Raw genomic sequence first — 26,152 nt, forward strand, 5'->3', positions numbered from 1 at the left:
CATTAGTCTCTCTCTTGCTCCTCTGTACTTCTCCTGATGTACTTCTCCTGATCACATAGCTGCTGATGTGACTATCCAGAGAATTATTTTCTTATTCCTTCCCATGGCTAAACTTTCAATTCTTTCAACCATCTTTCACCTTCCTGAGTTTAATCAGAAAGCAAAGCCAAAACATCATTTGGTCAAGCTTGAGAGATGTTTAACTTTTAGGTTTAGTATCTTCAAAAACCACATGCTGAACTACTTCTTGTTTAATAGGGTGAGCAAACTGCTTGGTTGGAATTGTGTTTGTGTCTCTGCGAGGCACAACACTGTCCGCTAAAATCACATGAGATCATACCATTGAGAAAAATCCCAGCAAAATTACCCAACGGGAGTGTTAGCAGCAAGAGCGTGGTTTGGTTTTTCAAAAGAAGTGGAAAAAAAATCCAACCATGCTGGGCTTTTTGGCTTTGCTTATACTATTAGCTGGAACTGGGTTGTCTCAAGGAAAACTGAAATCATTTAAAAAATCAACGTGTTTGCCGCAAGGATGGGGGTGGCAGGGCTACCCGGTGCCAGGGGTAGAGGAGGAGGTGTGGGTGTCTGAGGACTGTGGTGACATTTATTGAATGCCTGGGCAAAGTGACCGTTTCTCCTTCCTGTGACACTTTTGATTCACCACATCAGAGAGCAGCGCCTTCATTGGGGATTGACTAACTGACCTACCCCAAAAGCTCTTCTCGACTATTAGCAGGTATGGTGCTACAAAAAGCTGACAAAGTGACAAAAAAGCAGATATGAGGTCACCCTAAAGACTCCAATGTTTACGTCCAGTTGTATTAGACTAGAACAGAATAACTGCAAAACTGAATGGAGCTAACGCTGAAGGAGATGAGCCTGAGCAGTGAATCCTCCCTCTCCCCGCGGGGCTGGGGGCATGGATGAAGGGTGCTCTGATGCCAGGGTAGGCGCAAGCACCCCCTCACCCCTCACCCAGTTCCCCCCGACCACGCTTAGCAATGCAGTGACGGGCTCCAGAGGAGCTGTGGCCAACCCTGCGCAGCCAGAAAGAGAAATGCTCCTGCCAGGCTTGTGGAAGCAAACAGGAACACCTCTCTGAAGGACTCATAATGAAAGGAATTAGCTGTTTTAAAACACCACCAGATAGTAAAATTTCTGATAAACACAGTAAAGCAAAGACGGTTAGAGCTATCAAGTAAACATTCTGAAATGTCTCCTTCTGTCACGTAACATCCTTCATTTTGTAAAATCAGCTACTTAACTTCTGGAGAGGCTCCTGGGCTTCCCTATGAAGTCCTTAAGAGGCAGTTCTACCACTTCATCTTTCATTTTCTTTAGCAAGACCCGTTTCTCCTGAGAAAGCTCCCTTTTTACACCATCGCCCTTTGATTGGGGCCAAGGTAATCTTTTAAGGTGTGATTTTAAAATGCATTCTAAAGAATTGTAGCTGGTACCTCTACAATCATGGTTCTTTTCCCCTCATTCTTTCAGCTTTCCCTCCAATTAGTAGCAAACCTCTAAAAGATATTCTCACGTGGGGAGGAATATAAAGAATAAGAAACATACATGTATATATGTGCACACACATACTTCTTTAATTTTCCCCTGTAAGCACACACAGTACAGAAAATGCAGCATTCTATCTCGCACTGCCTCTGCACTACACAGAAGAGTGGTGGCCTGAATTTCTCAGTCTCTGTCTCTCTCTTTTTTTTTTTTTAATTAGACCAGACATCTAACTTTTTTTTTTTATAACAAAATGCTTAAGAAAGCCATTTCTGTGCACTCTGCCTTTTCTAGCAGTTGAGTATTAAAGGGTATTTAGCACATAGTGGGAATTTTCAGGTAAACAATACTCGTATCCGCTAATGCTGGCATTACTAATCACTGGGGGGGGAAAAATAATAATCCAAGAAATCCTAACTACCTGGTGCCTGCAACTAGGTCATCTTGCACAGAGCTGCAAAGGTTAAGTGCAAGACCTGTTTTTTACTTTGCAAAGCTTGTAAATGACATCGCATGATCGTGCAAATGAAGCAAGGCAAGATGAGAAAATGAAGAAGAATGAAGCTGTATAATCTAATCAGAAGCCAACAAGGGTTTTTCTTTATCTTTTTTTTTTTTTTCCCTCCCTCGGAGACAAAGGCAGGCTTTAAATCCTTAAAACACAGCCCGGTGTTTCGCCTTCTTTTATGGCTTTTGGAAGGCTGAGCATATGCGTGTCTCTTTTGCATGTATTTATGTGGGGGTTCACCTAGGTGTGCACGGGGAAAGGCAGGGAAGTGGGTCCCAGGGGCTGCTGGCTGGGCACTGCTGCACCTTCCTCACTTCACAAACTAAGTCCCGGAGCACTGTAATATTTAAGCAAAATCTATCCGCACCCGAAACGAATTTTCTTTCCGTCCCCCTCCTGACCGCCACGCTGGGCATCGCCCCCCTCCGCCCCCCTGCCCCCCCCCCCCCCCCCCCCCTCGCGGTGCCTAAGCACTGCCTCCCGCCCCGGCCCCCCGCACAAGGAGCTGATCTCGCCTCGGTTCACCCGCTCCCCCAGGGTGATGGATCGGGAGCGGCGCGGCCACCGCCAGCGACTGGGGCAGCACCGCGGCGCCCCCCGCCCCGCGCTGGGGCCCCTGGGCGCCCGGCCCTGCCCTGCCGCCCGGTGCGGGGCCACAGCACCCACCGCCCTGGGGCCGGGGGGTACGGGGCGGGGGGGAAGCTGCCACCCGGGGACCGCGGCTCCGGGCTGGGCTCCCTAGCCGGCTCCGGCGGGATGGGGAGCGGGGGGGGTGCGGGAGAACCCCCCTCCGCCACCCGCCCCACGCCCACCGGCCCCGGGGGGGGCACAGCAGCGCCCTCCGCCCGCCTCGGCTCTTCGTCCCTGAGGGGAGCGGCGGGACGGGCCCGCAACACACACACACGCCCTCGGCGCTCTTCTTCCTCCCACCGAGCGCGGCAGCAGCCCCCGGCCCGCGGGGTCCCGGCAGCCCCGCCTGACCTCTGCGGGGCGGCTCGGCTCGGCTCGGCACGGCACGGCTCCCCCTCCCCGCCCCCCCATGCAGGGTAACCGGAGCGGCCCCCGAACCCACCGTGTCCGCCTCGCAAGGAAGCCGGTGACCTGTAGATCGCGATAGGCACTGAATGATGCTTGCTGCTGCCATGGAAATGGTGAATGTGGTGAGCGCCCAAACTGGAAGCGCCCCACGCCACCCCAAGGAGGCCGCTGAGAGTGAGCGGGACTATCCAGAGCAGGGCCATGCGGCCCCCGGTGCTGCTGCTGCTGCTGGCGGGTCCCGGCTCCGGGGTGCCCCTGAGGAGCCCCCCCATCCTCCGGTGGCGGCGAGCGGCCCGCGGCGTCCTCGGCGGAGCAGCGGCCGCGGCAGAGGAGGCAAAGTTTGGGCAGGGGCGCGCTGGCACACGGGCACGGCGCTGGCTGCAGCTCACCGCACCAGCCCAGCCATCTCTGCCCTTTGGGAAAGCTTATCGGGATCCTTCTCTCCAGGTCTTCTTCTACCCAAAACAATCCGAGACATAGTCAGAGGCGGAGAATCCAGGCAGTTCAGAGCCTTCGGAAAGAGGGGGAAAAGCCCCGCGCTCAAACGATCGCTAGTTTCGGCTTTCCCGGGGCGGGTGTTCATTAACAATACTCCACAGTTGCAAGGGCTACGAGAGTGCCAAGCATTCCCCCATCCTCAGTAATCCACAGTGTAGCCAATCATGCCACATTTCTACTAAGAAAGAAAAAAGGGGATGCCACTCCATCAGCCGGCGCTGGGAAAGCAGAGAAAAAGCCAACTGCTGCTCTCCCCTCCTTTCATCCCCAAACTGGTGAGCCCTCGCCGCGCAGCTCCAGCCGGCGCACACACTCGCACACACACGCTCGCACACACCCGCCAGACAATGATCAGGCTGCTCCGGCAATCCCAGTGCTCTGGCGACTGACAGTAACACCCGAGGATGTTTTCAGGGAGAATAGTGCACCCTTATGAAAGAAGCTGCGGGCAGGGGGGGGGAGAGAAGAAAAAAAAAAGCACACCAAAAAAAACACAACAAAAAAAAAAACCACAACCCCCATGCTTGCGAGGAGCAGGGCTATGCAAATCTGCAGTCTCGGAGCAGCAAATCGCTGGAGCCTGGATGCAATGCAGAGGACGAGCCTATGCGAAGGAGGGAGGCTGGGTTCAGCTCCCACACAGTCGCGCTGCCGCTCTGCCTGCGGGGAGCCGCGCAGTGCCGGAGCAGGGCTCGGGCAGCGCGCAGGGGCCGCGCAAGAGCCGCGCAGGAGCCGCCCCCCCCCGCCCGCCGCCCCCCCCGGCGCCGCGCAGGCAGCCCCAGGGCGGCAGCGCTCCCCCTCTGCCCGTAGCTCAGCTGGACCAGGGTCTTGAAAACCCACTTTCATCTTAAAAAAGAACCATTTCGGGTCTTTTATTTGGCCTAAACTTGGCCCATCAGGCATTTCCCTCTGTCTGTTCGAGCATCGGCTCTGATTACCGGTAATTACACGCTGCCTAACAAAGAGTTACCGGGTTGGCTTTTTTTCCCCAGCACCACTCAGCCACTGCACCTCGGCTGCCCACCGCAGCCACGGCCGCAAAGTGGGCTGGAAAAAAAAAAAGAAAAACAAAAAAAAAAAAAAAAAAGAAAAAACCACCCAAAACAACAAAAACCCACCCACGTTTCCCCGTTTCGGGGCTGAACCCCCCACCCCTCCGCCGCTCCAGCTGCAGGGCGGCGCCGCCAGCGCCCGCATCGCCCCCCGGGGTGCGGGACCCACCGCGCACCCAAAGCAGGGGGAAGCCCCCCCCCCCCCGCGGGTGGGAGATGTCACGTTTGCAAAGCGAGGGGGTTACACCCCAGGGAACGCAGCGCACCCCTCGGCGGGGGCCCCCAGCAGCCGGCCGCGGGGGGCGCAGCCCCTGCAGTACCGCACCTGGGCACAGCAGGGGGGGTGAGCCGCACGCTCCCGGCTCTCCTCATCCTCCTCTGCCCCCTCCACCGTCCCCGTGTGTCCCCACGCCCCCCCCAGCCTGCCGTAGCTCTAGTGCCATGCCTTCAGCAACATGAGATCATGGGTGCGGGGTGCGGATGCGTGAAAGGGAGCGGGCGAGCGGTGGGTGTGAGGATGCTTTTTTATACGTTTGGCGTTAATTTCAACGAAAAACCCAAAAAAAACCCACTGCGGTTCGCTGAGGCGCTCGCTAATTCACACCGGGGGGAGTCGCAAACCCCCCCCAGCTGCGAAGGCTTGGGAGGGAGGCAGGCGTTTCGCCCCGGCGCTGCTCAGCACAGGGCGGATCGCTCCCCAGGCCGGCAGAAACGCCCTTCCCGGCCGGGTGGGGCTGGGGGCTGCACACGGCGATGTAAGGACCCCGACACCCCCAACCCCCCACTCCCCCCCCGCGCAAGGGCGAGCCCCTGCCCCGCCTGCGGGGCGTTTCGCATCCCTCACACACTGCCCCGCAGCCCAGCCACGGACTCAAAGTTTTGCAAAGCCGCCGAGGTACATTGCGGGAAGCCTGTAGGCGGGGATGGAAACACTCGGGGAGAAAGACCCCCACCACCACCTGCCAGGCTTAGCGCCCAAAGCCCTTCTGGCTCCGTGGGAGGGCACCCACGCACGGCAGGGGGCCCGCAATGGATGGGGGGGGGGGGGGCTCTCCTGTACCCCCGGCTGGCCACAGCCACAGGCGGCTGGTGGGGAAATCGGTGGCTTTTCCAACCTGACTCCGCAAGCCTTAGTGTAAAAGAAGGCAGAAACCCCATTTTTCCAAACTTTCCACATGCAAATGACGCACCCTGTTGCCTTTGAAAAAATAAAATACAATAAAACACTCTTAAGTTTCAGAGTTAAGGAAAGAAGGGCAAACAAAAAAAATCATAAACACCAACCTGGATTCACCAGCTCTCCTAAAATCAAAGCCCCTGATGTATATTTCCTGTTCATGCAAGTAATACGCGTTGGAAAAAAATTTTCCATAAATACCAGTAGATTTCTCTCAATCTGACTCAGGAAACATAATAGTTCCATCAGTCACTAGAACTGGGGTTTCGGTAAACTGTTCACATGTTGCTGCCGTTTTAGAAACACACAGTGGTTAACTGACTGTTCTTAACGATTCTAGACATCCTACAGATGAGTATCCCCGAATTGCTAGCACTTCTCTGAAAGAGGAAGCCGGCATTGCCGACCCCGTAAGGGTACGGTTGGCTGCGTGTTTGTTCAGCTCCTGTTTCGGTTGGCAAGTCCTGCCTAGCGTAACTTCTGCTTGGCTGTTGCAAGGCTTCCGCCGAGAGCCGAGAGCCGTGCTGTGCTACCTTTTACTGGGAATTTCCCTGCTGGCATCCAGGGATGCACGGCTGCCTTGGCATTCCCCCTAGGTGTAACCTTGCTCCCACAGATCCCTTCCAGCCTCAGCCCAGCTGATTCAACTTTGGTTGAAGTTACACATCGGTGTGGATGCAGTAGGACTTTGTGTAAGTGTTCTTCTCTGTCGTTGAGTATGTTTGTAGCTCCAGCCCCTTATTCTAAATTCTTACTCCATCTGCCATCTACCGTGTCAAGCAGGCCTAAAGTGCTTAAATACCAAGGACAAATGAATAAAATGTTTAGGTACTTCAAAGGTAATTAATTTAATATTTTACTGATGATAAAAAGGGTGTTTAAGTGCTCAGCTTTATTAAATGTGTACTATTTATGCAGCGCACACACATAACTGCCACTAAACTTTCTAGTTTAAATCTGTTTGGAGACTACTTAGAGAAGTTTTTTGCATCAGATAGATTATAATGGGTCATTTTTAGGTGTTATGTTATGATGTTAAACACTACTTAGGGACTGTTAAATTAATGGATTATTTTGCTGCTGCGCATCCACACCAAGAGTTGGGGACACAAAGGCCAGTCTCCACAAAGCTCTTTAGGCATCTGAATTTATTTAGGTACCCAGTTAAAATGTGAACGGAGCGACTGATGCCTACGTAAGCATCCCTTCCTGGATCTGGTGATGTGCTTCTCGTTTTTGGATGTACTAGCTCTAATTTTAATAACATTTGACATTTCCTTGGCTTCGCACTCTGGACCACGGAGACAAACAAGAGAGGGACGATCCAAGTTTCAGGGAGGGGAAAGGTGATATACTACACAGGTGAGGAACAGGGAGAAGTAATTTGCAGAACATATCATAAAAAGATTGAAAATGGAAAGAATGGAAAGGTGAAAAGGAAGGTGAAGAAGGGAGTGTTTTTGAAAGCGGGTGGCAGGCATCTGGGGACAGGCAGGCAAAAGAAGGAAATTCCAGGAAGTAAAATCCTCTCTCGCTCCATTTTTTTTGTGGTAACAACAAGCACTGCTTTCCAATTTGAAGCAAATCTTGGTAGTTAGATACTTCTAGTCTTTTCATGTTGTATTTTAAAGGAGGTTGTAGGCAGGTGGGGGTCAGTCTCTTCTCCCAGGTAACAAGAGACTGGACAAGAGGAAACAGCCTCAGGTTGTGCCAAGGGGGCTTTAGATTGGGGATCAGGAAAAATTCCTTCACCAAAAGGGTTGTCAAGCCCTGGAACAGGCTGCCCAGGGGAGTGGTTGAGTCACCATCCCTGAAGGTATTTAAAGACACTTAGATGCAGTGCTTAGGGACATGGGTTAGCAGTGGACTTGGCAGTGTTAGGTTAATGGTTGGACTCCATGTTAAAGGTCTTTTCCAACCTCAACGATCCTATGATTCTATTTAAAAAGCTTAATCAGGTGTCCTAGCAGTCAGAGTTTAGCTTTGTAATGAAAAGTAAAAGTTAAAAGCATCTGCAAGTAAACATTATGAAAACCGATGGTAAGCAACATTTCTTATTTAAACTTCTTGCTTTTTTACCTCCTGCTGACTTAGAAGAGTATGAATCTTTGTTAGCTGAGGACTAGCTGAAGTTGAAATAATCTGGTTTTAATCCCCAAGGGTACAGAATCATGCACTCCCAACACAATCAACCCAGCGGTATCAGTCTGTGAAGGTTCACTCAAAGAAGGAAGTGGTAAAAAAGAAAGCAATAACCAAGAGTTTGCATAAACAAATACACATCCCATAACAGGCATAGCACATAAAGTATGAAAATAAACCACAGTGTTCACAAGGTAGTTTTTAGTATTTTGGAAACTTAGCTCAGTGAGGTGAATTTAATGGTTTTTTAACCCCATTTAACACTTACCCTGTGCAGGTCACGTTGGTAGTTTATGTAACTTTTAATGAAGTTGTTTCCACCAAGTGAACTCTGTTGCTACCAGTAGGTTCCTAAGTTTATGAGCAAGAATATATCTGTAATTGTAAAAACAAATCTTTCCCTGGTTTCTTCTAATGCTATTATCCTATAAACACCAAATGCTCCTAAAGAAGATTTATATAAACAAAAAAAGTACCTCCATGAGTATAATTTGCATCGCTCCCTCAGATAAAATCAGAAACTTCTTGCTGGTACACTCATCTCTCCCTACATTGACATTTTGTCAATACAGCTATATCAGTGAAGATGAACAATTTTGGCAACACCAGCAAAACAGAAGTGCAGACCATGCCTGAGGCTAGCAGAAGATGTCAATTAAATTCAGGGCTCCTTTAGGTTAAGTGCCACCTTATGCAGCAAGGCTTCTCTGGTCACCTCTGTTCTCCAGAGATGAAATCCCACACTTGGTGCTGCAATATCCACTCTCAAACTGCTGACCCTCAAGTGTTGTTCAGCAAACTCAGACAGAAAACAAACCTCCACAAACATGTATCTGTGGCGCAGGGAACAGTATTCAATGAACACTCTAACACACTTCCTATATTTTTCTGTTATAGCTTTTCTCCGCTACTCAGTATAGAATCTCACTTCATTTAAAAGCCTGTGGACATTTTGTGATTGCAGTTAAGCAGGCCAGAATTTATGTTTATCCATCCTACAGGCAGCAACTTAGCAAAGAAAACATTCAAGCTAATGTCTCCACTTACCGCTATAAACTGATAAAATGAAGACCCTATAGACAGGATGTCCCGATACTAAAAATGTCTGATTTTCAGATGTTTCAATGCCTGGTAACATTGGGGGTGTTAATTTTTCCTCTTTGAAACAGCAGAGAATGCTGTTTTCAGACACCAATGAATTGCAATGTACTGATCCATGGCCTGTCATCTTTGTATCACGGTGTCCTCTTTGCATCCTAATCCTACATCACTTAGGGCAGAGACTCTTTACTTTAGAAAGGAAGTCAATAAACTTTATCATGTAAATACTCAGAGACTTGGAAAGTAAAAAATGTAATTCTAGGAATGATGGATGGAGTTTTTGTGCAGTCATAAAATCCACAGAAATTCAAATTTTGGGTGATCATGAAAAAAAAAAAAGGGGGGGGAGTTTGCAATGGAAATACTTAGGCTGCTTTCTCTGTAGTGCAGCTATTCTCTCTGTATGTAGAGTTCAAAATAAACCCTGGTACAGTTAAGTCTTCCCGTCCATAAATCTGTCCATCCAAATAGGCTTAAATCTTCATAATAAATGTTTCTTTACTCTGTGTGTATAACGACAGAAATAATCTCTTTCTATTCCTTGCTGTCAAAAGCAAGCTGATTTTTATTTCGTTTCATTTTATTGAAACCATGCACGTAAGCCAGATCCTTTCAATTTAGAATAAAGGGGCTGGTAGAAGAACATTTTCCAACGGTGAATTTGGAAATTTGGACTCCGAAAGGAAGCTCCCTCTTGCTCTCAAATAGCCCTTGGTTGGTCCATCAGTCATCAGGGCACTTTGCCAAGTCCATCTACCCTTACTTATGCTAGCCCTGACTTGACCTGCCTTGAGGAGGATGGCTCATACTCCGCTGGGAGCTGTCTTTTGCTGGCTACCAGTGCTGCAAAGCCACTTAATTTCATATTTTTCTTGCTTTTTTTTTTTTGCTTTTTTTTTTTTTTTTTCTTTTTTTGGTGTGTGTATCTAACTTTGCTCAAAGTGTGCTAACACTTTGCGTAGATTCCCACTTTCATTCCAATGTAAAGCCACAGGAATTAGGGCCGAATCCACCTGTATATACCTGGAGGTGTTTAAAAGATTTGTAGCCCTGTATCGAGCAGGGCAGGCTGTACTCACGTTCTCTCTGGACTACTGCATGAGCAGTTAATTCTACGGGCAATTAGACTGCTGCAGAACCTGCAAAAGTCTCTCTGATTTCTACCAGTGCTGCCGCAGGAATCGGCACTGCATTGCTACAGAAAAGAGAGATCCCCAAGTACAGCTTCAGTGCTACTAATTTAAAATACTTCGGCAAATACCCCAGCTAGGGACACAAAAAACCAAAAAAAACCAAAAAAACCCACAACCCTACAAAACAACAAAACACCCCACTCCATGAAAAAAGATTGCAAACTAGTCATCAAGAAGTTTGATCAGCGGCAGATGCCAAAGCAGAAGCCAGCGTTGTGATCTTTTCTACCCGTACAAGCACGTGAAGCATATGCAAAATGTTTGTTGAGAAAGACCTCCAGAAACAGGGGAAGTGTGCGTGGTGGGTTGTCTGCAGCTCCTGTTGTTCTTTACTGCACATGACACCTGAAGATACAAAAAGCTGCATCAAGGCCAAGCTCAGACCAGACTCAAAGTGCAAGAGCCCTAAAATGGGGAAATTGAGTTTAAAGACCTTGTGAGGCAAAGTTGATGGCAGGTTGTTGGGTTTTTTTGGTTAGAAGCCCACTGGTGGCCAGGAGAACCCTACATTAGGGTTGTGGAGTGCCTGAATTGAGTCAGCAGTGCATTTTTAAGCAGGTTTTCCTGATGGGATCTCTTAAGATATCACTCATGATGATTCACGATCATCAGCCCACCCTCACCCTCTCCCTGGCCTTGGTGGAGAAGAGGCTGCAGAGTGGAGGTCCACCTTCCCCAAATGCATTGATCCCATACCAGTCTTGACAAAGGCAGGGGTAGGGCACAGCTGCCATGCCATGCCATGCCATGCCATGCCATGCCATCCACCCTCCTAGTTTAACACATTGCTTTAGACTCCAGACAGCAGTAGTGTCACAAGTCAGCTGTAGAAATAAATGAATTTAAAAAGCAGAGTTGCAAGAAGACATTAACTTCTGACATTCATAACTTCAAAATGTCCAAATACTTATTTAGCTTTAAGCTTCTTTCTTTCTTTTTTCTTTCTTGCTTTTTTTTTCTTTCTGTTTTCTTCCCTCCCGAAAAAGGGTCACCATTGTGCGGAAACCGTATTTATTTGTAGTGCCAAGCAAATTTTCTATAGCTGAGTTATGAACCTCTGAACATACCGGTTTAAAATGGAAATGCTGACATAATCTTAAATGTAGTGGCACAAATACTGCCACTACAAAAATCCTTGTAATCTAATATATTAGCCCTAGGGGGATGGAGACTCAATTGCTGGTCTCAGACAGCCTTTCCAAGGCTCAATTCAAATTGCATAATTATTCTACATCCTTCAAGTTCTTTAAAATACATTTCAAATTCAGTATTGTACATTCCAAAATATTTGTTCTTCGGCAATTGATTTGACTTTTTTTTTCCCCACTTTAAAGAGATATATGACCTCAGAGGCATGTGAAAAATCATTAATCAAGTTTATATTGTGTAACACTCTTGTGTGTGTGAAAGACTTACTTTTTTCCAGATTTCCTCAGTTACGTTGCCAAGGTGATTCCCCTAGAGAGCCATGTGTTTATCTTGACAGGTGTTAGTGAGATCTGCAGCATCTCAGTGGAATTGTTACTGGTTGCTTTGAGGTACAGTAGAAAACATTAAGTCTGCAAACTAATGAACTTACCTTATTATGTTCTAAATAAAATAAACCACAGAGTAAGTTGGATTACTCTACTAATGCCTTTCTAATGAAGCTTTTATTGGGCATATGGTGTGGTCTTACTATTTTCCTCATATAGCTAGCACAAGCAAAAAACTCAAAGGAAAACCTGCATGTATCTCTTCTGTTACATCCCAGTATCAAAACCTCACTATCACAATTATTTTTGGACTGCTATTTTGCCAGCATAACCTTTGATTATGATTTGCAAGACTAAATGGATTTGAAAAAAAAATATTAATAAATCAGATTAAAAAAAGAAACAGGAGTCACCGCTGATAGGAGAAGAGAAAAATATAACTTCTACTGCTGTTGCTAAGGGGAAAATATAAACCACTGCTGCTAACTTGTAATTACTTTAAAATGCATTCTGTGACCTGTCCTGACAATGTCAGGGAATCATTAACCAAATATTGTAACTTCTGAAGTTAAATTATCATTCCATAGTTACAGTCCATTAGTGTTTTCCAGCCCTGAGCTGTAACGCACTACATTTTTGCAAGGCATATTAGAAGCAATAAAACAATAGGCACTTTTAACAAAAAAAAAAGAATGAGTTTTAAGCAAGGTGAAAAAGATGCCGTCATTTTCAGCCAGCTATGTCTTTTGTTTTTAATTGTCCTTTTCTTTCTCTTGGTATATGTACAAGATCACAACACAAGAAAAAACACTCCTTAGCAACATGCACCTTCTGGGAACACGCTGCTGAATTTAGGTATAAACCCATATTGGCATCTCAAAGAACAGCAATATCTTATATACTTCAGCTTTGATATACTAGTTCAAATCCTTAATTTCCTTTTTTTCCCCTTCCCAGTTTCCAACATGAAGTTTTGCTTTGCTTCCCTGTTTGCAAATGCCCATTTGAGACAAAAAGATCTTTTCATAGCCAAGCTCTCCCCTCCCTTTATTTACTTCAACAAGGAATTAACAGCCAAGTTTTTGTACAGGATAAGAAAATAGATACAGTGAGAAGAGAATGAGAACATAGTTTTTCTATCCTTCGGCACCAGCAGCCAGAAACAGTATGAAAGCAATGGATCATGAAGAAAAGCAATTTCCTACTTCAGGGATTAAGCAATACCCTCTTTTGTAATGTTAAATGAAAGTTCTAGGGTTTGGGTGTTGGGTTTTTTTTTTCCAAGTAATACTGATTCCCCCCACCCCACCACCCACCCACTTTAAATAAATTGTCACTAGAGAAGCACCAGCAGCCTGAACTCGCCACTTTCTAGACAATCAATAACACAGATGTGGGCTTTATGTTGTATTTCTTTGCAGCAGGGCTATTGATAGGGCAAGAAAAATTAAGCTACTACATAAGCCAAAGATAATTAACCTAACGAGGGAGAATATCTGGTGATATATGCGTTCTGTTCCTTTCTTAGGGACAAATATAGGGGATTCTAATACACAAAACATACAGACTTCTGTTGAAGCATGCAAATAAAGACAGCTACCTACGTTTTACTGTCACAGTACATGTCTCTCTCATCCAGTGACACTGTAAAATTAACCACTTCTGTGACGACACATGGCTAGGCTGTCAGGTGATGTACCGTACTGTCATCTAAAACATTATCCTACGCTTCCCTTTGGTAGTATGGAACAGATGGAAGTTCTACGCCTGCCTCTGCCACCACTTTTCAAGTGCAACCTTGGGCAAATCACTTACAACCCATTAGTCACTTAATAGCTAATTGACAAGCTAGGTCAATGTTAGCAGTGCTAAGGATAAAGATTATTTGCATGGGTAAGGCTGGGTAGAATTCCGCCCTTCACACCAGTGCAAGAGGTTTCAAAGGCTTTCACCCGCGAGTGTGTCCAACAGCGCGCTGCAGGATCAGGTCTTCTACACCTACAAGTTTGTACTCTGACACTCCGACAAGAACATTCAGTGCGGGTAAAAGCCAATTCTGTGTTTAAAGCACTTACAGATGCTTCACGATGAATGCCAGTGTTTGTAATAATTACGGATGCGTGGGCCTTCCTCGGGTTTTGTACATAGATAAATCGGGATCCTGTAAATATCTGATTAACTTTGCTTAACGGGACAGCTTGTATGGGAAAGCATTATCACTGTAAAGAAACTTTGTTGGACCAAACGTGTTCTCCTTAGCATATATGGAAATAATAGCTGCAACCATCAAGAGATTGGAAACAGAAGATCATTTCATTCAGACCTGTGTTTTGGGTTTTAATGAACTACATTAAGACTTTTCCTAGCTAAGACAAGGCACCTGCTATATAATTAAAATGAAGAGTCAAAACCAACTTATCTTTTAAAAACAGGTTGTAGCAGGAAAAAAAAATGCAAAACTTCTCAACTGCAACTTTATGGCTCTATCAAAACTTGCCTAATTTTACCTGTTTATTTCAGTGCATAATAAAAGGTGTACTCCAGAAAAAATATATGATGCATACATTTTGTAAAGGCTTAGAAAGCTAGCAGTTTTCTTTTAACACCTTAGGATCTAATATTGTTTCTAACAAGTAAGATGAGAAGAATGGGGCCCTGAAAAAGATAATGCTCAAAACCCTGCTCTTCAAATCTCTGCGCATGCTAAAACCATCATAAATCGCAACAGAAAATAGGGATGCACTGCTGGTCGCCTTTGGTTACACCGTCCAGCATTACTGCCTGGAAAAGCTTAGGGTTTTCATTAGGAAGTTTTCAAAATCTACCACACTGAACCACTAGCCCTTAATAGCTCTTCCACATTTAACAGGATGTCAGTTCCTGGAGCTGTTTTTCCTTTGATGCACACAAAGCGCTGCCAGTAATTTTAATCAGAATTATAAAATGCACTGGAGGACGACAATCACATAATATGAATTATCATGGTTTTTCCATATCCCTGCTTCTCACAGAACTGTTGTTTTGTCAGTGGAATTGAAACTGTATATGCGACTGATTTGTGGCTGCTTTGTTTAAAAAAAGCTTAGTTACTAGTGTAGTCCTTCTCATCGAGATATATCAAAGTACTTTATAAAGCAGTGAAAGTAGCAGAGCTAAGAAAAAACTTACAGTGAAACTTTTTTTCATTTGCTAACATGAAAAGCTCTCAAATTATTTATACTGAAAAATGAAGGAAACACATTAGGAAAATTAAAGGATCACATTTTAAAAAATGATTTCATTTTTAACATGATGTTCCCTTTCATCATTTTTTGTGGTCTTGGCTTAAAAAAAAAATTAAATGCTTTTTCTTTGTCACTATTTTTTACTTGGGACTGAACAAATTTTCTGTCAAATACTTTCTTTTCAGAACTGCCTCTAAAAAATGAGTGAATTCCTATAGCTCAAATGAGGGCACTTCTCTCAATAAAACTCCTACTCTAAGTAACGCCCTGAAAGCCTCCACCTTGTTTTCATTCAATTCCTACTCAAGGAATGCAAAAGTACTGAAGGAAGATTAAATATTATGATATAGCCTTACAATACTTGGTACTAAGAATCTCAGTTTCCTTGCTCCTGTAAGCTATGTTAATGAAAATATAATAATGCAATAATACCCTAAAAATATAATAATACCTAAATATTAATCAATGTTGCCAGGTTCAAACTTATAATATTAGTGATAAAGCTCAGTGTGAGACGTGGGCACACCACCCGCATCAGGTCAAGCGGCAGGAGCCAAACCCTCTGTGCCAAGCCCGGGGACAGGGTCCACGCGCTGGGTGCATGGGGGGTGTGGGGGGTGTGTGCCTGCTTTCAATCACAGAACCCAGCACCAAAACTTCGGATCAGGATCTCTCTTTCTTACTTCCTATTGCAGCAGAAAGCATTTGCACTTGCGTTGTAGGGGACAGTGAGCAACCCTGGTCTGGCTAAGTGTGAACTTCCACACCAGAGTTACAGTCACACAAAAGCCTGGTGACGGACAGTTGCGCAGGACCACTCCTCATGTTGCCACATGCTTTTGAGTTCTGCTAATCACGCTGTGGTTGAAAGCCACAAAGGGAGAGCTGAAGGACAGCTAGGTGGATGGTTTCAGCCAACATCCCATTGACCTGAGTGGAATTTACCCTTCTTGTTAAAACACTCCAGCAAAATCAATATGGGCTATAAATTATTAGAAGCCATTTTGAAGTCTCACCTGCTTCACAGTAATGATCAATTTATCATTAATGCAAAAAGACATTTAGAGCAATGTTTATGCCATTACAATAAATATCCATTAGATACACAGTATATCCCACAAGTGCATTTGCTTCTTGTCGAATTCCTCCAAAACACTGCATCTATATACAGCGTAGTATAATTCCATTTAACTGGTAATGAGCTATTGAATTGCACAGGGGAAATAGCTTATAACCTTCAAAACTTCTAAAGTAACTTCTCTAGACAAGACAGGCTTCAATTATACAGCTCAGTCTATGAAAAACTTTTTTGGTCTATAAAATGTAATCATTGTTGGTTTGCACTTCTTTCATTTTTGTCATCAAAGGAGATTTGTAATGTGTAAGCAATACAGTAAAGGCTTTCTTCCACTAAAGAAGCTCAGAAATAAGCAGATTCACAAGATGAGTTTTCCAGAAGGAAAATTCAAATTATGCATTTGAAGAAGTTTGCTTCTTCCTTTCCAGTTCTGTTACAGGTCAGGAAAATGCTTGTAAATATGACTAGCAGCAGGGAATTCCTGCGTCACTACTCAATACATACCCAGGTGGTAAACAACGGTTAAGTTTTTGTTAATTTATTTTGAGTCTCTAGTTTAATCTCTTCATATGAAAAGGATAAACTGCCGTGCCACTGAGGCTTTGGGTCATAGTGATGAGATCAGCAGAGATTTCATCAATGTTTAGCCTTAGCTACATAAACCTCATTAGGCAATTTTCTGACCTAGGTGGGTATAAACACAAGGACTAAGAAAACACAGAGCATTGACACAAACCTGGCCGTTAATTTGCAGTGCATGATTTCTCTCCCGATAAGAAAGAGTACCAAATTTCCAGTGGTTGATAAATAGGATGAGTCAAGGGCTCTGAAATCAGTAAATGCTGATCGCCGATACTGTGCTACCGTAAACAGCAAAAGGGTTTTTCTTCATGAGGACTTTTTCCTTGTCTTTCCAGTTGATCAGTCTTCAATAAACCTTGATGATATTTATCTAATAGTTATGTGGGAGGGTAAAATGATTGGTACTTCTTTTCTCTCCAGTCACCTAGCCTTAATGTGAGCCTCCACACTTGAGCGTGGTTGAGGGTGACACCGTGAGTCGGCATCTGCTCACAGCATATCGCAACGTACAAATGCAAGTATAGCCTGCAGAAAGGTGAAGCGGTTCTTCCCTTCAGCTCAGCATTAATAAAGCCTCAGCAGGAATACCAGCTACAAATATGGACATTACACTCCAGGAAGACATGAGCCAATTGAGAGAAATGTGAGGAGAGCAACATGACCAGAGCTTAGAGAAGACGAGCTGCAATAAAGCTTGAAAGAATTAGGCTAGAGAGCAGACAACTGAGATGGAACACAATAATAGCTTTCAAATACATGAAAGGCTGTTTCAAAAGAACAAGGAAATAACCTGTTCTCAATAACAATGATGGATAGGACAAAAAGAAATGTTCTAAATTGCAGAAATTAAGATTTGGGGTAGGTATTATGAAAACCATCTCAACAGTAAGGGTAGGGAAGTGCTATAAAAGATCACCTAGAAGACGGCACAGGCTCCACTGTCAGAATTATTTCAGAACAGCGCAGACGCAAGTCTTTCTAGAACTACTCAAATATAACCGATTATCTTTTCAGGACCGGGCTGATGTCCCGCAGTCCCTTTCATCTTTATATTTCTCTGAATAGGACTCCCGCACGCAATCATTTGTGCTGGAAATTGTTAAACTGCAGAAATGAAAATATTCTTCTCTAGGCCTCCCCTTGCCCAGAGTTGGTGCAGAAATAAGTAGGAATAAACTTCTTATCAGCATCCTCTTTTTGCCCCATATGTGATGTTACTAGGTATGACAGGCCTATTTGCCTGTTTGAAGCATTTCTTAAAAAACAAAAATGAGAATAACCAACCTTATCTAGGCCAATAGTAAATAAATGAATAGGAAAGCAAATATCACTTCACCTTAAATTCCTCTTCTAGATCACAAAACAAAACAACTCCAAATGAATTCAAGATAGAAGAAAATGCGTCAAGCACAAAGATTTTTGATGAGTAGAAAAGAAAATGCATCATCCGCTTCTGGTTTTAGAAAAGTAGCCTGTGATAGGAACTTTTAGCTGACACATAGATGCACACGTATATGTGTGTGTCTATTTGCCAGCTTTTAACACGGACAAAAATTGTCATGGTTACACCTTATTTCCTAAGGCTGTACCACATTATTTGCTATGACCTGTAACAAGCAAGAGATTCAAACACTGTCATGCTCCTGGACCCAGAGGGCTCAATACCATTCATTAAACAGTCCGTTCTCACGGGATTTAACCTTCACTCACGCTATTTATGAAAACTTTAAGTTTCAAATCTTTTGAATTCTCTACTGAATTAAAATATTTTATTGAGCAATATTCTCAACGTTGTGCTCTTAAATATTTTTTTTTTCTCTGTTGCTTATCCCTGAGTGGCTCAGACAGTTGGATACCATGGTGTCCTACCTGAACCCACACGCAGCCCCTTGCATGTACTGAATGAAGAAGCCCCCAGGGAACAGACTTGTACAACTGTGCGTGAAACTTTCAAAAGTGAACTAAAGTATAACTGAAAGAACTTAATATAAAATTTCAAATTAAAGCTTGAGTGAAATTTGCTTGCAATAGCTATGAGGGAGGAAAGTGTAGTCAAAACACAGGAGAGAGAGAGTTATGATGTATTTTTACTGAGGATAGGAAGGAGTAGAAATTCCCTGTCCTTTCCTGAAGTTACGTCTCTGTAAATCTCCATCTGGTACACCCTTGACAAGTCTCCTAATGCTCATAATTTCTTCTTTCTCTCCCTGGAGAGTTGCACTGATAGAAAGAGTGAGAGAAACAAGTTCCTGCAGCTTACACCTCCCCCTTCGGAGAAGACTTTGCCTTTCTGCTAGTTTGTAAAGTACCTCAAGACTTGGCCCTCACTTATTAAATCTGTTAGAGATCATCATGACTATTGAATTTCTTTTCAGCAGGACACTCTCTTGTCAGTAATTCCCCGTCCACTGTTCTTCAAAGAAACAGCTTCCTTTGATCCATATTGTAAATGAATTCCCACAACTTAAAAATAAACCTGTTGCAGTTCACTCCTCCACTGCTGATAGTGTTTGTTGAAGGGAAATGCAGTTATCTCAAAATAGGCTTCTCAAGCATGTGGGTCTTTCCTGATACCTTCTGCATTACCTTCCTTCTTCATGGTACCTTTCTGCAATTTTCTAGATAAAGATTTAAAAACAATCTTGGTTTATGGTTCTATTCCAGATTCTTCAGCAGGATAAGAGAATAAATCTAGAAATTTAAAGATCTAAATAATGCAAGAATTGTGATGGAAAAAAAGAACGTTTGGATAAAAATAAACCTCATTATTATCTAATCAGATTCACAGCTGCAGTGTCATACCCATCAAATTCAAGAATCAGCATCACTAAAGGAATGTGTAAAAAGCTATCCAATGGGATGCCATCACCATCTCTAGGAAATACCAAAAGGGTATTGAAGGGATGTGCAGAAAATAGAACCAGAGTATGAAAAGAAGCAGAGGACCCAGAAACAGAAATGCATAATATAATGCAAAATAAACCTAGGAACATGTGACTCACCAGACTGTAATTCTATCACTGGACTCAAGCGACTGCAGAATCCATGAGAGCAAAATCTGGTAATTCACAATTATTTATTCTCTTAATAAACTTATGAAATAGATGTTTAAATTTAGTGCTGCTTTTCTTGAAAAGGAAAGTGAGGCTTTTTCCATCACATTTCAGAAAAGCTTCAGAACTGAAATGGAATACATTTCAAATGGAAAGATCAAAGTTATTTTGTTCTATCCCACAACACACACAGTTAAACAAAGTTAAACACACAAAGTTAAGCATTATATTATGCAAAATAAATATATATTTATTATTCTCTGCAACATTTCAGAGGATCCCAGCAGCCTCCAAGAAATCTTCTGCTCGCATACTTTCCTGTTTAAGGTAATAAATCTTGAAGTAATGTCCTATTCATCAGTAATTTACTAAATTAAAAAAAAAAACAAACAACAAAAAAAAAACAAAAAAAAAAACCACAAAAAAACCAAAAAACCCCAAACCCCACAACCAAAACACCAAGCCATTTTTAGAAATACTTTAGCTAAATAATCATGGAATGCTTAGGATTGGTCAAGTCTCCTTTACTAAATGCATGCTTTATGGTAGCCTTCTGAGACATCTATAATGCACTTTAAGCACTCAGACCTACTATTGCATGATTAACACTACAAAATTGTATTTTCAGAACAGTTCACCAGGAATTATTATTTTTTTTTTTTTCACCTTAAAATAGTTTACAGGTAACAATGTGGCTGACAGATTGAAACTGTTGATAGGACCTGTAATTGCATCAATCTCTTTCTCCTTCCTACCCTCAATTTTCAAGGTTTCCTGAGCTTTGATTTCGGGAACCTCTCACTTACTCATTTACAGCAATGTGAAGTAGTGTAAATCACACAATTATTCCGCATACTGATATAATTCTGTGACCCTCCATGGAGAACGGGATGTATATTTTAAGATTAAGATATGGTCCCTAAATGACATCTTTATGTTCTTCATTGATGTAATATTTCCTTGCATTTAAAATGTTTTTAAGTATTTCCTATTGTTAGAGTGGGTTTTGCCATACAAACCCCAACTAATAAACTTTATTTATCCTAAAAGGCAAAATATTATTATCCTTATTTTCAGCTAGATGGAAATGCCGTCTAAATTAAACGAGGGTAATTGGAAGTTACTGTTTCCAGATTACAAGATTAAGAAAAGGAGATCAAGTCACAGTTAGAATAAGAATTTCAGGAAAGACTAAAATATACACAGACAAGTGCTCAACTGATGCAAGCCCACAAACATACACTGATTCCAACACAACAGTAACAGATTATACACAAGGAGCCGCTGGCTGGTAAATTAAGAAAGTACAAGCATGAAGCCCATTTTGGTATTAAATATGTTAATTAAATTAACAATGCAGGAAACAAAATCTTTGTGCTATACTAAAAAGTAGTCCAACTGTCTTTCTGCAGAATGGCAAACGCGGGAAAAAATTAACCAAATGCTCACTGTAATCTAGTTTTATCTGATCCTAATACCACGCAGATAATATCCCTAAGAAGAAGGTTCTTCTGGCTTTGCAGTCTAATCCAATGCCGGTTGAGCTGAAAGGCAGGCAGCCACGCTGTGACAAAATTCCTAGGCGGCTGTGAAACCAGGGCAAGGGATCCGTACTACAGCGGGCTGGAAGCGGCGTGGCCAAACTGCCTTTCAGCAACAGCCTTCCCAAGTTTCTCTGTTTTTTTTAAATTGTTGGGGGTTTGGGGGGTTGTTGGTTGGTTGGTTTGTTGGATTGGGGTTTTTGGGGGTTTTTTTTGGTTTTTTGGTGTTTTTTTTTGATTTTTCATTCAACCTAGAATACAGGGAGCCAAATTCTTCTTCAAGTGCAGAAACATACACAAGGACAGTCAGGTCAGGAAGCGGTTTGGAGGGCTTGGTGGTTCCAAGGTCTATGGGCTCAGCTTCCCTGGCCACAGAACCCAAGGACCAGGCTGTGCCCCAAGGGGTCAGGATGAGAGATCTCATCCTAAAAGAGATCTGCTCCAGACATGGGAATGCTCTGGCACTCACTACTTGGATGCAATCTGAATTACAGGGATTCCTGCCATTGTTCACACAGGGGAGGTGCTTTTAATATTCTTCTTTTTAAATTCAGTGCCCTAAGTTAAAAGTTTGTCTTTGTATATTCACAACATTATATGAATATAATATTAATAATACATACATACATACATATATATATATATAAAACTCTGAAAATGTAGTGGAGTGAAATGCAGCTAGAATAGACGAGTATCCTCTGGGCTTACCCAAAACAACAGGAAAGCATCCTATCTTTCCTTGGGAAATGAAAATCAACCCAAGCTGCTTGACAGGGTTAGAAATCACAGCAATCCTTTGGGGGTTTATAGCCTTACATCTATATTTGAATGTGAAGCCCCTCCACGAGGAGAGTGGCCGGGACTTATGGGTTGTGTTAAGAAGCTTTCTAATGAACACATCTGATATTTTATTATCGTGGAACTATCTGACAGACTATGAATGGTGGTAGAGTATTAAGGAGTTGGAGTCATGATAACATAGTCACAGTTGCAGATTAATTAAGTGTTGGGTTTTGTTCTGTAAAGCTTGTGTTACTGAATTGAGCAGTGTCATTGTGAGCCAAGCGCTGCTCTCCTCTCCTGCCGCATGAAATACAAAGTATTGGGAATGAGTTCTGAAGAATTGCACAGGGCATGAAAATAACTGTCCCCTTCTGCTGTCCGTCACCTCCACACGACAGCAGTTTGTGTATGCCAGAGACCTGCTGGAAGCGTGCCAGCCGGGAAAGGGGGAGGCAGAAGAAGCTATGCAGCACTTCTCAGCTGGGTTTTGATGGAAGAGATATTGATGGGCATTCCCATTTGATGCCTTTCAGTGGTCTGCATAACTTTTGAGTGGAGACTATTCAGGCTGGAGTCACTTGAAGCCTAGTAGGGCTGATTTATCCTTTAAAAACATCTGTACTCAAAAATTACGTTCCTGATTCATTACACCAGGCTATTTTCACAAATGCTTTCTTGTGATGATTTTTGAAAAGTTAGGAGCTTTCAGCTGTCGAGTGAGATGTGCTCGTCTGCCGTACAGTCCCACTGACTTTCTTGTACATGCTCCTTCTCATACTAATTCTCATACAGAACCAGTGACACTAGCACTGGTGATAATGACGCTGGAAAGCGTGCACATGGAATTAAGCTAGAATGCGCTCCATACTGGCTAGCATTATTACTGGCATCTCAGTTATTCCTCTCCAAAGCAGAGAAAAAGATCTACCTCCCCTTCCCCTCCTTAAGTACCTTTCTGTTTTCTACTGTGAGTAAACACAGCATATATTAAAAAAACCCAAACAAAACAATAGTGAAAATGAGGTTCACTTGTGATTCAGTTGGTGAGACTGAAGGCTAAAATTACATAAAGGGCATGAACAAATACTAAACAACAGCTACTTTAAAGGGTGTCTATGATTTTTTCTAATGGCATTTTTCAAATCAGTCCTGTTAATGTTCACGGTATTTTACAATTTTCAAATAATTGCAAACCTGTCAAAAACATTATGAATCCCAAGGAGGTTTAAAATTAAGCAATCAGTAAGTTTGCATTATGAAGTATCTTAGCAAATTTCAACTGTGAATAATAAATACCAACCAAGCCCTGGTACAGAGAGATTCCTAATAATATAGACAAAGAAAAATATGAGACAGTTAATAATTTCTTATATTTGTATTTGTTTTAAAATATAATATGGATGCATTTCTCTTGATTTCCACTCCCCCCAACTCAGAGGCACAGAAACACAGACTAATTTTAACCAGTCACTTCAGGGAGATGGTGCTGAATAGACGCTCTGGGAAACTTGACAGACAATAGATACAAAGGCAAGTGCTTCAAAAGCCAAAACAATGGGTCAAGTCTAATCTTCACCTGAGTGAATTAGGGTTTCAAGATTGAGTGTGATTTGTTTTAGAGCAACAATGAAAGCCCTAACACTGGTGTTGAAAGGAAAATATACTGAAGAATAGTGTTATCTGTCTACAGGGCAAGACAGCCAAACACAAGCTGCACAATTTGATTCGGCCTACGCCAGAGAGGTGAAATGGCCTCCCCTTATCTCTGCCCAACCTGCAGTCACCTTCAGAGGAATCGCCTGAGAAAAGATGAGGGCTGCTACAGCCAACTTCTCTTCCACTTTCTCCACCGGTAGGTGTTCAGGCGTTATTACGTCCTGGTTTGACTCTGTAAGTACCCACCAATCAGGCCAGCTCGGAGTATCCCGACTATGGACAACTATCCCCAAGAGAAGCACCCACCCCAGAAGCGGCGTTTGCCTCTGCAGTCGTACAGAAGTTAGGGACAGCTTCTGTCGCCGCAAATAGAGCTGCACAAATAATTGACTTGCTGGCTTTTTTCCAAACTCAAAAGAAATGCTTGTTGTGGCTTACCTATAAACAATTTTTCCTAGCCAAATGAAAACACTTTGTATTTTATGATTTCAGATGCGATGGCATTTTAAAGGTTTTAAAAACACTACTTTAGAAATCGGGTTTTTAAAAGCCGTGATATGAAAAACAAATATTACATCATTTTAGCTGACATGAGCGAAACTCATTTACACAAAATGACTTGTTTCAGCTGGAAGGATCTCCAATCCCTCTCTTCATCGAACAGACTTTTCTGAGTTTGGGAGCACTAGGTGCAGATTCTGGACTTGACCTGGCCCACAGGATGGCTGCAGGGTACTTTGGGCCTCTGATGGTTAAGATTTGCTTGTGAACATTTGTTCTTTTATTGTCTTTGATGATATAACCATCCACACTAATTTTGGATACCATTGTAGGTAAGCATGGTGTTTGACCATCTGTTGCAGTATCTATAAAAAGATTTGTTCTTGTATAATACATTTAAATTCCAATAAATAAAGGTAGAGAACTAAGAACATGCCTGTAAAGCCATTTCTATGGGTTTAAAACCTGTTCACTCATATAAACAGACCCAACATTTTCAAAGTGTTGTGAATATAATATACCACACATTCTGTGGTTGTTGCACAGTATATGTAATTTTCCAGTATGTATAATATTCCAGTATATATAATAATTCCAGTATATGTGACACAGCTCTCCTCATCTCCCCCTGCTTTATATGTTCGTATCTAATTTTATGACTTTTTTCTCCCGTGGTTTAGATATATCCTGCTGCTGATCTTGAATATATTACAATGCAAAAAAACAGTGACCATAAGTTCTGAATAAAGAACTAGATAAATAAGGTGGGTTGTAAAACTATGAAAAAAACAAACAAACAAACAAACACACATGCAATTAGTGGTTTTTTTATTTTACTTCTGTAAATAAAACAGAAAACTACTAAGGGAGTAGAGAGAAAAGATCAAAGCAAGAAGATAACAGTATTATTCTTCTGCATAAAAATATTCCTTGTCAACACATACTGTGGATAAATCTTCCCACAATTAAGCACTAAAACACTACAGGAAGCCGAGTTATCAAGAATCATATCACAAAACCTTTAGAAAATTTTTGTCATTTTTGTTATTCAATGTCATTATTTCACATTAACCATTGATGAATTTCCTATGCGTTCATGAAGGATAAGAGAAGACAATTATTTTAAAACCTGGAGAAAGTACATTAAGCTCACATCAAATATTGTTGTACAATACCTGAATTGATTCCATTCACACACAGATCCAGGCTAGCCACCACTGACCTATTTTTATGTGTGTTTTTTTTAATATTAGGTCATGATTTTTTTTAAAATAACGATTTCTTAATTCTAAACATCCACAGTTGAAAGAACTGGTGATTAAATAGCTTATCTCAGCATGTGAGCTGGCACTTTCCCTTTTCTGCTTTTCATCAGAATCACCTTTCAGTAGTAACTCAGAACAAGGTAATGACAGAAAGTTTGAAAGCTTATCAAAGCTTATGATAATAGCAAATAAGACTGCAGATACAAGTAAGGAAACACAGCAAAACCTGTACCGTACCAGAATACATCAGAGAGCCTTCCGAGCAGGGGGAAGCTACAGAATTAGAGCTGATTAATGCAAAATGCACTGAAGGGATCTGAAACTGTGTCTACTCAGATAGCTTAACTTGCTCTTCAAGTCTAAAATACTCCTGGACATACCTTGAGTTTGCCTGTAGAAGTATTGTGTGTAATTAAGACCTGAGTTCTGGAGCCTGAGCTTTGGTTTCCCGGGGATATTGGGCAAGTGGCTAAGACCAAAGGCTTAGTGCTCCCCATGGAGCTGTTTATGAAAGATCAGGATTTAAGCTCTGAGCGGAAGTATCTGCTAATCAGAATGTATTGGTGTGAAACAATATTACAGAAATCAATCTTTCATTAAAAGAAAAAAAACCACCCCAAAAACAAAACGCCATCACCAGCAGCTACTCATTCCTTTAGCAATCCTGATCAACTCATTACTAGTTTTTCAACCTAAAGACATTCCCACACCATAACAATTCTCTTGTTTCTTTGTTTTGTTGTCTATTGGAAACTGTTTTCTCCTGATCTACCTAA

The 26,152-nt window shown here is 42.8% G+C and overlaps 1 protein-coding gene across 24 annotated transcripts in view; it reads right to left on the bottom strand.

Annotated features, from left to right (window-relative positions):
• Positions 1–26,152, bottom strand: part of NRXN1 (neurexin 1) — a 730,807-nt gene that overhangs the window by 282,327 nt on the left and 422,328 nt on the right. For 3 of the 24 annotated variants that reach the window (XM_055725512.1, XM_055725510.1, XM_055725509.1), the window contains exon 1: positions 3,090–4,136. The exons of 20 other annotated variants lie outside the window; for them this stretch is intronic. In XM_055725512.1, the coding sequence (XP_055581487.1) occupies positions 3,090–3,327 (238 nt within the window). In that variant the 5' untranslated portion in view covers positions 3,328–4,136. Of the gene's footprint in view, positions 1–3,089; positions 4,137–26,152 lie in introns of those variants that run through there. One more of the 24 variants, XM_055725511.1, reaches the window with a different exon arrangement.

The sequence above is a fragment of the Falco cherrug genome, chromosome 13 (genome assembly GCF_023634085.1).
Source record: "Falco cherrug isolate bFalChe1 chromosome 13, bFalChe1.pri, whole genome shotgun sequence".
In the NCBI taxonomy this organism is placed as follows: Eukaryota; Metazoa; Chordata; class Aves; order Falconiformes; family Falconidae; genus Falco; species Falco cherrug.